The sequence below is a fragment of the Lipophrys pholis genome (assembly GCF_963383615.2).
Source record: "Lipophrys pholis genome assembly, chromosome: 2".
Classification (NCBI taxonomy): domain Eukaryota; kingdom Metazoa; phylum Chordata; class Actinopteri; order Blenniiformes; family Blenniidae; genus Lipophrys; species Lipophrys pholis.
The window spans coordinates 28,818,641-28,830,840 of NC_137636.1; the positions used below are offsets into that span (position 1 = coordinate 28,818,641).

The 12,200-nt window shown below is 44.0% G+C and overlaps 1 protein-coding gene across 1 annotated transcript in view; it reads right to left on the reverse strand.

Annotated features, from left to right (window-relative positions):
• cd276 (CD276 molecule) overlaps window positions 1-12,200 on the reverse strand; it is an 81,081-nt gene that overhangs the window by 49,964 nt on the left and 18,917 nt on the right. The window contains exons 3-4 of the mRNA XM_080458668.1: window positions 8,741-9,100; window positions 5,634-5,930 (exon numbers count right to left, since the gene is read on the reverse strand). Of these exons, the coding sequence (XP_080314794.1) occupies window positions 5,634-5,930; window positions 8,741-9,100 (657 nt within the window). The remainder of the gene's footprint in view (window positions 1-5,633; window positions 5,931-8,740; window positions 9,101-12,200) is intronic.

The following is a 12,200-nucleotide window of genomic DNA, read 5'->3' on the forward strand; positions in this document are numbered from 1 at the left end:
TTTACATCATTAGATAATCCCTATTAAACATATAATGTGCAAAATCATGAGAAGCTGAAACTCTTCTTTGTGCATTCTTTTTCTTCCAGAATAATATTCCTTTAAAAAGGCTATCCACAGTGAAAAATATATATTTAAAACATTTTCAACATGAGTACATGTAATCTTAATTTAACTTGCAGATTGCACAAATCAATTCTTTTATTTGTTTCATTGTGTATTTCTATTTAGTTTCCGTTTGCAGATCTCAAGCAATAACAAGAAAAAAGAAATAATATTCAAAAGACTTTAGACAACACGTATTAGACTGCTTCTCATCTTTGCGGATGGGAACAATCGCTCGGGCTGAAAACAATAAACAATAATTGACAGAGACTGTTTTAAGAAGGATGTGAAAAAATTTTTTTTTTATCTACTTTCATCCTCTTCCTATCTATTAAAGCTATTGTTTGGTCATACTTAAAAACTCAAGGGAACTCAAACTTTCTACAACCTGTATTCACTTGAATTTATCCAAAATGACTATGGAAGATCAGACTGTACCATTGCAGAGAGTCAGAATCAGATCTGAGAAGATTTGATTTTGAAGCAGCAGTGCTAACCACTGATCCACTGTACCACCCGAGAAAGCTGAAGAATGCTAACTAGATAGTAAAATTCTGTAGAAAATCCTCTAAACTCGATGCCGCTGCTTCCTTTCTCTGTCAGTGAGGACATCTTCAAGCCCGTTGGGCCGTAATGCCACAACTCTGAGCTCAGCAAACATTGTCATCTCCATCTTACTTTCTGTCAACTGGTCCTCATCCCTCCTAACCCTGCCTGCCTAACTCCCTCTATCTCCTTGCCTCATCTCTCTATCTCCTTCCTTTCCCCACTCTATCTCCGTCCGCACACTTTTCAACTGTAAATGCTGTGCCAGCAGAGCAATGGCGGGGAAATGGTGCCATCCTCATTGGGAGAGCAAGCAGACGGAGTGGGGGAGGTGCTGGAGTGTGTGTGTGTGTGTGTGTGTGTGTGTGTGTGTGTGTGTGTGTGTGTGTGTGTGTGTGTGTGTGTGTGTGTGTGTGTGTGTGTGTGTGTGTGTGTGTGTGTGTGTGTGTGTGTGTGTGTGTGTGTGTGTGCGGGTGTTTCAGTGACGGCCCCTGAAACCCCGCCATCAGACGACACACACTGCAGCAATCACACAGCTCCGGCAGATGAGATACATTGCTAAAGCTCAGCATTCAGAGAAAGATCGAGGTGAAAAAAAAAAATAATACAAAAAAAGAAATGATAGGATAGAGACTCCTGATCCCTGAAAACCTCCAAAAACATTATTCTCTTTGAGCAGAACAAAGTGGTCGGAATGGGCTGAGAGTGTGAAACAGTGCAAAGGGCCTCGAGACAGGAGGAGGAGGAGGAGGAGGAGGAGGAGGAGGAGGAAGAGGAGGAGGAGGGCGCGGCGGTTTGTACGCGAGAACACTGTCCAAGCAAGCAGTCAGGCTACGGCTCATTTGCGGACTGAAGCTGCTCCTTTCCATCATTCGACTGTTCATTATTACAAGCTGTTCCGGGGGGGGTCCCCCCACTCGGCAAATCTATCAGTATTCCAGCAACACATAAACACACAGCTCTCCAGAAAAGAAAAAGAAAGACCTCACCCACTCTCCACGGGGAGTGTTCCCAAAAACAACTACCCCTGGGAGGTGTGATAGCAGTGTGCGTTGACAGCCACAGTGTTTGCAGTGTTTGCGACGGGGCAGTTTATCCGCTGGTTTCTCCAAAAGAGGGAAGATTAGCATGGATGGCTCAACACAGACTCAAAGTGTCGCTGATGCTGGACCACATAGTGCTCCACACAGTGTGGGCAAAGGGTTCATTTTCTCAAAATTAACCTTGTCAAACTCCTGTTCTGCCCGGGGGAGATTTGTATTACTATTGTAATTTTTCAATCAGAGATTGGGGAGAGTGTGAAATTTTAACATGCTTGTTGACTCTCTACCTCACACTCTCTCTCTGTGTTTTTTTTCCCCTCGTCTTTCCCATTCCTTACTTGGTGTCTTTTTTTTTTTTTTTTCCCCACTTTCATAGTCCATTTAGAATTTTAAGCAGATTTCACCCATTCTTATAATGGGATTCAACACAGCCTGAGAGCGGTGTGTCGTGTTTGTGAGCGTATACGGGGAGCATGCTTGCTATATCAACTCCAGCTCGGCACACTCTGCTACTCCAGCAGAAGAGTTCTGCTAGGTCAGAATTAATTACAGAAACTGTTAAACACACAACAGCTGTTGTAAACAAATGCAAATACATTTTCATTTCAAACAAGCCCCCTTGTATTGCTCTACGCAAAATACTATAAATCTTCCCTGTGTTTACTAACAACTCGGGCCATCATCAAGCTGTGCTGGCGCTCTGACTGAGAAATTACTCTTCTTCATGTGCACCCAGTTGCTGGAAATCACAATCACCACTGCTTTAATTAAGGGTTTTCCCTTGTTTATTTGTGGATTTGTTTCTTTTGCCGTTCCTCTTCAACACATTGCACTTCAAGAAGCTGCATGCTTTGGCCAGAACCTCTATTTTTTCAGCCTGTTTATTTCTTGGTGGTTCTCTTTAACTCAGTCTGTTTAAACTGTAACCCTTAAAGTTTACTGTTTTTACTTCTTGGAACAAAGGGCCATCAAAGCCTATAATGCACATCTATATGGATTTCTTTGAGTATTTACCTGAAAACACTTGGTCCACACGGCGGTTTAGTGGTTAGCACTCTCACATCATGTTGGGAATATCCCTGGTTTGAGTTCAGCTGGGTTTATTTATTTTTTTTTTGTGTGGAGTCTGCAAGTTTCCCTCATTCATACTCCACTTCCCTCCAACTCGCTAAAAACATTTGATTGAGGCTAATTATAATAATTAATGCATAGGTTTTATATAGTGCTTTTCTGGACACTTTACATTGCATTATTCATTCACTCCATACTTGATGGTGGTAAACTATGTATGTAGCCACATCTGCCCTGGGGGCAGACTGACGGAGGCAAAGCTGCCAAACTGCACCATCGGTCCGTCCAACCACCACCAACCACTCACTCACTGCAATCACCCAAACAGTTTGGGGTTCAGTGTCTTGCCCAAGGACACTTCGACAGAGATGGGAATTGAACCTGTAAACTTCCAATTGGGAGACGACCACTCTACCAACTGAGCCTTGCCGCCCGTCAAATAAGAATTGATGTCTCTCATTTGCCCATAGATGTAAGGATGAATGTGTTTGATTGTGTTTGTCCTGGTGACCCGTCCAGGCTATGAAGTCGGATGTTTATCATTGAGCTGTAAAACTATGTTGATTAACATTTCAGTCAAATCTTAGGCAAATTGTGATATGAACAAGTTTTTAAAGCCAATAATTGCTCCACTGGTGAATACTTTTTGTTAGAAAAACACAACGGTATTCTATTGAAGGTGAAGATAAGGACTGGTTCACAGTACACATTGCAGAAAGTTTCTCCAAATAATATTACAAAGAGGTTTCACTGTATAAAAACAACTTTGGGTCTCCGTGTATTAAAACTCGCTGCATGAATTCAGCTCTGCAGACCATTGTCTGAGAACGCAGTTCATCACAGCACCCACAAACACAAGTTAGAAATCCCCCATGCAAACGAGCAACTACCTGATCCAGAGCTCATGGAATAGGTGACTTGCACATCTGTTAAGACAACAATGAAAAACAGTTTATGGTGTATGATATACTGCTGAAGTGAAAATGTCTTTTTTCCTGGAGGGCCTTGTTTACTTCAGTATATCAATGCCAAACCACAATCTACAAGTATATCAACACTGTCACAAAATCAGCTTCCTTGCAATCCAGATCCATCACATATTGTAAACATTATCCAGGAAAGACAAGACCCTGACATATACACTCAAATATCTTCTATACATTTTAATTTAGTTTTATTTTGATTTTGATTTACAACAGCGAGTCGATCACTTTTGTTCCCAAACTCTGAAACTGAAAACATCTCTCAGTTTTAGGATTTGATGTTATCTGAACAATAAAATCCACTGAATTAAATTTTTATCAATATAATTGGTTTCATTTTCACATCCAAGCATTTGGTTTTAATTTATAATATAAACAATGTGCCAATCTTGTGGAGGTTTATAGATTTATGCCAGATCCTCTGAGCCTCTTCTCTAGATTCTATGCCTGACATCATCATGTTTCCACCTTTGCAATTGATGTTGTCCTTATTCGTATCAGTGAGGCACCCTGTATAGTTAAAAGGTTTATCTTAAAATGTCCACTTTTACTCTCCATGGTGCAGAAAAATAGAGGAGGCAAAGGCTGGAGGCGACATTGTTGTGGTTTCACACTGACTCACCTCCTCCAGAAGAAAGCGATAAAACGCACAACCATAAAAATCACCAATCCGGATGACTCAATCAACACTCTTCAAAAGGAGAGAGTCTGGTTTGTAGGGGGAACAGAAAGGAGGAAAAACTGACAAGAAAGTAATAGCACTATCACATCTATTTCGACCCAACTTCAAATACTGCATCAACCAGGCAAAAAAGAGAGGGGTAATAGCAGCCACAGCCCATTTGAACAGTTACTTCCCAGCACTATTTCATTCTCACCATGTGTTTAATACCTTTCCACTCCCCCAGTGGTCCCTCTGACTGGTTATCTGTACTGTTGTGAAAGAAGTCGACCAAACTGTTAGAAAGGCCACCTTCCCTCAGTTGTCCAGCCCTGCCAATCGGCCATCCTGTTTCCAGACAGCACAAGTCATTTCCCAGCCCAGTGGAGCAGCACTCGCTGACCTCTGCCTCGACCTCCGCCTCAACAACCCGAGCTCCAAGCGCCAGCTCCGGCCCACAGAGCAGACTCGGGCCACCTCTACTTATTTATGAGCCATTTCACACAGAGCTGCTCCCATTAGAGACCCAGCCTTGGCCCACCTTACATGGCACTCTCCTTGCACTTAACACATAAGAGCACAACGGTGTGCTTATAGGGGGGACTTGGGCGGCGGGTGACTATTAGAAGATTTCAACTATTACACAAGTACTGTCACACACTGAGCTCCAGATTACATCAAACAATCTGAGAAAGGCAAACATATCAATCTAATTTCTGGTTAGCAAACACTTCCTGCAGGCAGCTGCGAAGAATCCAATCACTCCTTCTGGGACTGTCTTTCATTACTGTTTTGTCTCCTGAAATATGTGATGAACAGCTATTTGACTATGCTCAAGGAAATAATCGCCCACTGATCTAATTTACCAATGAACAAGGACTGATGGGTTATGCTTATTGGGCCATAATTGGGCACTTCATTATTTCTCCTTCATTTCTTTGTTGCCTCTCTGTGACTTACAAAGCCTTAGGAAAAAAAAAAGTTAAGCCTCAGCAGTAGGAAATTCAACTGGCAGATTGATTCACAAAAGCATGCAAGAATTTAATACGAGTCTGCGCATGCATGACTGAAAACAAGATTACTCTGAGATCGTAACACTCAAACACTCCAGGAGGCCACTCAATTTCAGCTTGTTTACTTTGCACAAGAATGGAGGTGACAATGTTGACTGAAAGATGTGAAAGAAGATGAAGCGCAGGGAGCGAGATGAAGACATCCTCCCACCTGTGATGGTGACGAAGGCGTAGCCCTCCTCGCCCAGCAGTGGGTTGATCAGTCGGCAGCTGTAGGTGCTGTTGGGCTCCAACACGGCTGTCAGCACGCTGGTCATGGTGAACAGGCCTTCCTCATTAGCCACCAATGAAGTGGTGATGTTGTCGGTCAGGTTGCGCCCGCCACCGTCCTGCCATATGACGTCGGCCACTGGATACCCGCCATAGGCCACGCAAGTCAGCGCCACCTCGTCACCCGGCCGCAGGTTGGACTCAGGCTCTAAAGTTACCACGGGCTTGGAGTAGGGAGCTGGGACAAAAAAGGAGGAATGCAAAATTGGAGGGGGTAGGAATAATTGAGGATTTATAGATGGGATTTGGGAGGGGTGAATTGGGTGAGAAAGAGGGGAGATAGAGCAAAGAGCAGAAGACACATAACAAATTTACGAGAGATTTAGATTCTCTGCAATGAGTGTCACCCTGGGAACTCTTTGACATGATTCCCATTAAATTCCTAATTATATTTTGGGAGCTTAGTATAACACGGTGCTTAAGATCCCACTGACGCAGACAGCATCTGCAGCATGTCCTGATGTTACATCCCTACACTCTCAACGTCGTGCTCTCTAGAGAGACAAACCACTGAGCCAATCCCGGGAAGGAAAATACCATACAAGCTGGGAGAGAGAAAGGTGGGCAGGCCTGGGAGGAAACTGGCAGGCTGAGAGATTCGAGACGACTCAGTCTATAGCACAGAGAGAAGCACAGGAGGGATAGTGAAAAGGGGTGATCGTCAGCCTCAGCTGAAATCACGCTTCTCCACTCCCTTGAGTTAAAACACGGGTACAGAGGTGGTGGACAGAGAGGCCGGTGTATTCCCAGAACCAATCATTGCACAGCAAACAATGGGGTGGGGCTGAGGGCGAAATGAAATAAGTTGGTCCGAGGTGCTCTTTGAAAAGTGGACTCTCAAAACAAAGACTGGTTTTAGCACGGCACACACTGGCCTCGCCAGCTGTCTGCTTGACAGACAGATTCCCATCGCGGGCGGCTTTCATTTCCTTCCAGCACAGCATGGAGAAACCCTGTGACGGGAACGGTAAACGTTAGCTAAAAATAGAATATCTATAAATCTAATGAATAAAATTTTACCAATTTGTCACTGTTGGAGACGTTGTTTTCTCTTCCCCCAGCAGTGGAAAAATGTTATTCATTAACACTGCCTAATGCACATCCATCCTTGGAGAGTACAGGAACAATCTCATAACAGATATAGAAATGTGAGCAGGAAGGAACTGCACACAGTATCGTTATGAATAAATAAAAGGCTCTCAGCTGTGAAGGTGTGCGATGTAGTCGCGCAGCAGAGAACATGTTAGTGATGGCTGATTGACCGGAAACAACATCAAATAATCAAAGTCAGCAGATATTGACCATGACAGAGACCACAATCAGCACTTATTGACCAAAAACAGTGCTCAACAGCCCCGGGGAAGCTGTTTATCTCCTGTTTACATCTCCTGAGAGGAAATGATCTTCACTCACCTCTGATATAGTTAAGTGTACAATACATTAATATGATTGTATGTTCCTATTACGTAGTCAGTATAATGATGAATCTGTAGATGTCTTATAGAGCCACCACTTTCAATACATAAGATCAGTTTGCTCATCATTAGAACATTATTGGAACTTCTGATCCATATTCTGTGGATCTGGAGAAGCTTTGATGATCTTCCTATAACGGAGGACAAATTTCAAAGATCTTGCTTTTGACAGGGCGTTAAACGTGAAAGATGGAGTCACTTATAAATGAAGCAAAAATACATCAATAGAAAACTGTGTCCAAAATGTACATTATATTCATGAGCTGCTTCATTTGTGTCATCAATTGTCTGCATGAAGACTTTAGGAAGTATTACACTGAAAAGTTACTGTGTTCATAGAAGTGTATGTCATACTGTAATGACCAACAGTTGGAATTATTCCAATGATCTAATTTGCAGCGTGATGCATTGCAACACCACATCGCATTGTGTAGAAATGTGGCTTTTTAAAAGCTTGAAACACAAAGAAATATAAAAATATGAATGCATAGGCAATTAATCTGATGAACATAACTACATCTGGATCTGCAACTGAGAATTTCTTTTTGTGGTCAGTTAATTTCTTGTTTATTTCTTAATGACTCTGTTCTTCATTAACATAAAAAAAATGCCCAAGTGTGTTGTGGGTAGTTGTATTTTTTATTTTTTTTATTTTTTTGCTGCCCATAAGGTTGAAAATAACTCAACACTGATGGTAATGAGAATGGAATATTGGCATTTTTTAGGACTGTAAACTCAAAAGACTTACAGTACACAGTATAGGTTTCAGTAAGCTGGACATCCTGGATCATGGGAGGAAACCGATCAGTCCCAAAGTCATTCTGCAGCTCGGCGACAAGCCGAAACACCCAGCTAGAGACTTGAAGGAAATATTTTTTAGCTTCAAAAAAAGAACAAGGAGTTTTGAAACTAATGGTACGGCCCCCAACAGAGCCATGATGTCAACACCATGAAATCAGAGTGAGATTACATAAAGAGGCAGTGGTAACTGTGAAAGCCTGAATCTCCATGATGTTTTAAAGACATTTTCACACTGAAACTGACTCTTCAAGCCTATTTTTGAAATGGGTCAGAATCTGAGACGCATTGGCCAACACATGTTCAGATTAGAGGTAGGCTCCACCTCTCCCCTCCCTCTGCTGTGCAAGTTGTCACGTCATCATCAAGGCCACATACTCAAGCTCACAAAGTGAAACTGCGTCAAGGCGTCCACTGTCTGATGCAGTATGATCAGAGTCTGACCGGAACAGTGGCGGGTAGACTGGTCGGGAGACCCCCCCCCCCCCCCCCCCACGTGCCGATAAAGCATGCTCACAATAACACCACACCAACAAAGGGGGGTTAAATTATATTGGGTTGCCAAGTCAGTGTGAAAATAACAGAATTTTCAATTTATGAAGTTAAGTGACTGGCCCTTCTCAATGCTGTTGTCCAGCAGCGTCGGTCATTAACACGAGAGCATGTTCATCTGCTTGTTTTCACAGGTGTCGTGTACATCAGCAGCTTGACTCACCGGCCACCTGCAGCAGCAGAGCGGCCCTGCCGTAGTCCTGAACCCTGACGAAGCAGGTATAGCTGCCTTCGTCAGCCACCACCACCCTGCTTAGCAGGAGCGAAGCGTTGCCCATGCCCAGCTGGGCGGGGAACAAGCTGGTGCGGTTGGCGAAGCTCTCTGCCTGGTCGGCCAGCTGGTCGTGTTCCTCCCAGTACCCGTGCACGCTGCGCTTGGTGTCCGTCAGCTGCCAAAAGACGCTCAGATCAGACAGGTTGAAGGGGCTGGCGTGGCTGAAGGAGCAGTTGAGCGTGACGTCTCTGCCGTGCTGCGCCACCACTGGCTGGTCCGGGACTTGCAACTCCATCTCAGATCTCGCAGCTAAAAGAGAGGATACGACAAGTGATGGGGATGAAGACACATTACCTTTGAAGCGGAAGTAGTGATTGTGTTTGTATCTACATCTAAATTGTTGGGCAAGCTTCCAAACACATGCAAATGTCAAACACGTGTAGATACATTCCTTCCAGAAAACATTTGAGCTCAGGAGTTCACACGGTGCCAGACATCATCTCTTTCACATTTAGCTCCATTTGAAATGACAATAAAGAGTATTAGTAAATACTATTTGTCCCGGGTTTAGTAAACATACAGAATCACAGCATTAATTCAGGTTGTTGTGTTCCGATGTGACAGACTGACACCTACTCAAATTTGAATGTTAAAAAAATAAAAAAATAAAAAATCAATGCAGCACTTTGAACTATATGCTGTGCCTGTTTCAGAAACATCTTTGTTTGCAGGGTATGGTAGCACGGAGTTGCTGAGACGGGATGAAGGCAAGAGTGGAGAGAAGAGGAGGGGGGGTCTGGAAGTAAGCATTAGGACTTTGTTTGTGCTCCTATAGGCTTTGCCTCCTAGCGATGGCTCAGCGTGCTGAAACTCAGCGACGGGAGCAACAACATCTGTACAGCTTTAGTTTGATCGTTAGTTAAATCTAAAAAAAAAATAAAAAAAAAACGAAGGAAGGAAGGAAGAAAAGCTGCCGCTGCTGGTGATGGGAGATAACTGCAGCAGAACACTTGTGGGTTTTTATGAGAATGAAAAGTGGCTGTGTTTCTTCCTCAAAGCAAACATTTTTTTTTCCTTGTGTGTTTGTACACGCCTGTGCGTATTGTTTGTCTAGACGAGGCCGATAGCAAAGAGCAAGCTGCATAATCATTCTGGATTAGTAGCCATCTCAGGCAGTCTAGAGCACATCCATAGTATTCTCAAGAGTCAGCATTCGCCATTGATCCCTGTCTGCTGTTATACAACTCAGAGAGTCTCATCAGCATCACAGGGGAGGAAAAAGCCAGTCGGCCCCTGGAGCAATATGCTTTACTTTATGTTCAGCCTCTCTAATTGTTATAATCACAGAGAGGTTTTAGCCTCCTCATCCCATTTCTGAGCTCGGTCCATCACAAGGCCAACGTCAATGTTTCAATCGCGTTGCTAAGAAGAAGTTTAGACTGCTGCCGAGGTGCAATTATTGCTTCCCCTATTAACAACAAGCAACTCTTTCATCTCAGAGGGTTCATGTATAGATGGGTATTACTAAGTCAGAGCAGACGTACTTTCTATCACATTCAGCCAATCCCAGCAAGGTGGCCTCTCCACATTGCACTCCCTCCCCTCCACCAGCAGAACCACAGATTGTTTTCATCTGCAGGAACAGTGCCACCTACTGTTTAATCCAGCAAGTGCAAATAAATTGTATGCAGATTATATTATACCATAGTGGACGTCCAAGCCTAGACCGAAACCATATTTTTAATCTAAATATATAAAGTAAATAGATATCTTTTTTTTTTTTTTAATCGATTGAACAGACTTGTGTGCACTCTAAAAAAGAAAAAAAAAAGGTTGGCCGTCTCATTCAACAGCCTGCATCACAGGTTAAAAGAGCGGCATTGCTCTTTCTGAAAATGTTGCTTCGCCCCTTTGACCTGGGACAAATCAAAGTGTCCACCACAACCAAGTGCCACTCACAAAACAATTCTCTTACACCATCGGTGAAACCAGCAGAAGGCTTTTTTCCCCCTCAACTGTGATTACAAAAGCTCCTCTGCCGCTGCGGGGGGCTTTCTACCTCCACATATTGTGGCCACATTCAGTCGGGAACACTATTCAATACAGAAAAGTTGTCACAGTAAAACATGGCAGGAGCCTGAAGTATTGTGCCATCATCAATAGGAGCAGATTTTTGGAGTCAGTGTTTTTTTTTTGAGGGGGCTATCTTTATAGGTGGTAAAACCTCTTGTGACAATGAATAGGCTGCTAGTGTAGTTTTTGCTTTTTGGTTGTGTGTTGTTGTTTTTTTAATTTGTCGGAGTGGAGGGTCAGTGACGGCACTCTCCAAGATGTGCATGGTGAAGGTGGAGGAAAGAGAGCAATTAAATCACTCCTCAAGCAACCTGGGATGACTCACACCACTGGGTTCAAACACAGAGGGGACAGAGAAGAGGGAGACAGACGGAAAGAGAGAGTCCGGCGTCGGGCTCGCACTTAAAGATAATATCTGGAAAACAAGCCAGGGAAGAGGCTGTGGTGGAGCCTCACACACTAATCCCTCAACCCAGACCAAAGCCGTGTCAGAGAGGAGAGAACGAGAGCGAATGAGAGCGAGAGAGACAGAGAGAGACAGAGACACAGAGAGAAACTCCCCTTTTTCTCATTCTCTTCCTTTGCCTCACTCCTCTTCCACTCACTGCTTCAGTAACCAGTGACCTATCGCTCACTCTGAGGCCTGGGGAGGATGTAGTTCTGCATGGGGACCTTATGTAGACAGGCCGACCTGCACTTGGAAGGAGAGCGCAAGGGGCAGCGTTTTGCATTGCATCAACGGAAGGAGATTGGACAGGAGAGGAGGGCACGCCAGGCGGGCTGACGTCATGAAAAGCGCGCACATCTGATGTTCTATTCGTCAGAGGTGAAACACTACGAGCCAAAACAAATCACTGTGCACTTCGCTTTTGATGTGCTGCTGTTCACAACAAACGGTGTGCTCGGTACAGTCGACGTTCTGTTTGATCGTTGCTCGACATAAAAAAAGAAAAAAGAAAAGATTTTCCCAAAGAGACAAGTGTAAGTAGACGAGGTTAAAGACTAAAACACGAATGGTCTTCGGTAAAGGGGGCCGCTCCACACCTTGTAGCAAGACCCATTTTGTCTTCTCAGGAGGGCAAGTGAGGATCTCACCTCTCCCTTCTCACTCTCGATAAAGAGATGCTCAGGAGCCATAGAGGGCAGGCTGGGAGACGTCAGGCTGTGGGGATTTACACGCTGCACTTTGTGTTTATGGGCCTCAGCTCTGTTTGAGTGCCTGCGAGACAGAGACGGGCACTTTCACAGCCGACATGAAATAAACTCATTACAGCCTTTGCGAGTGCTGGCAACGGGCCCCGCTTAGCAGCGAGGCACAGGGCTGGCTAGGAAATGC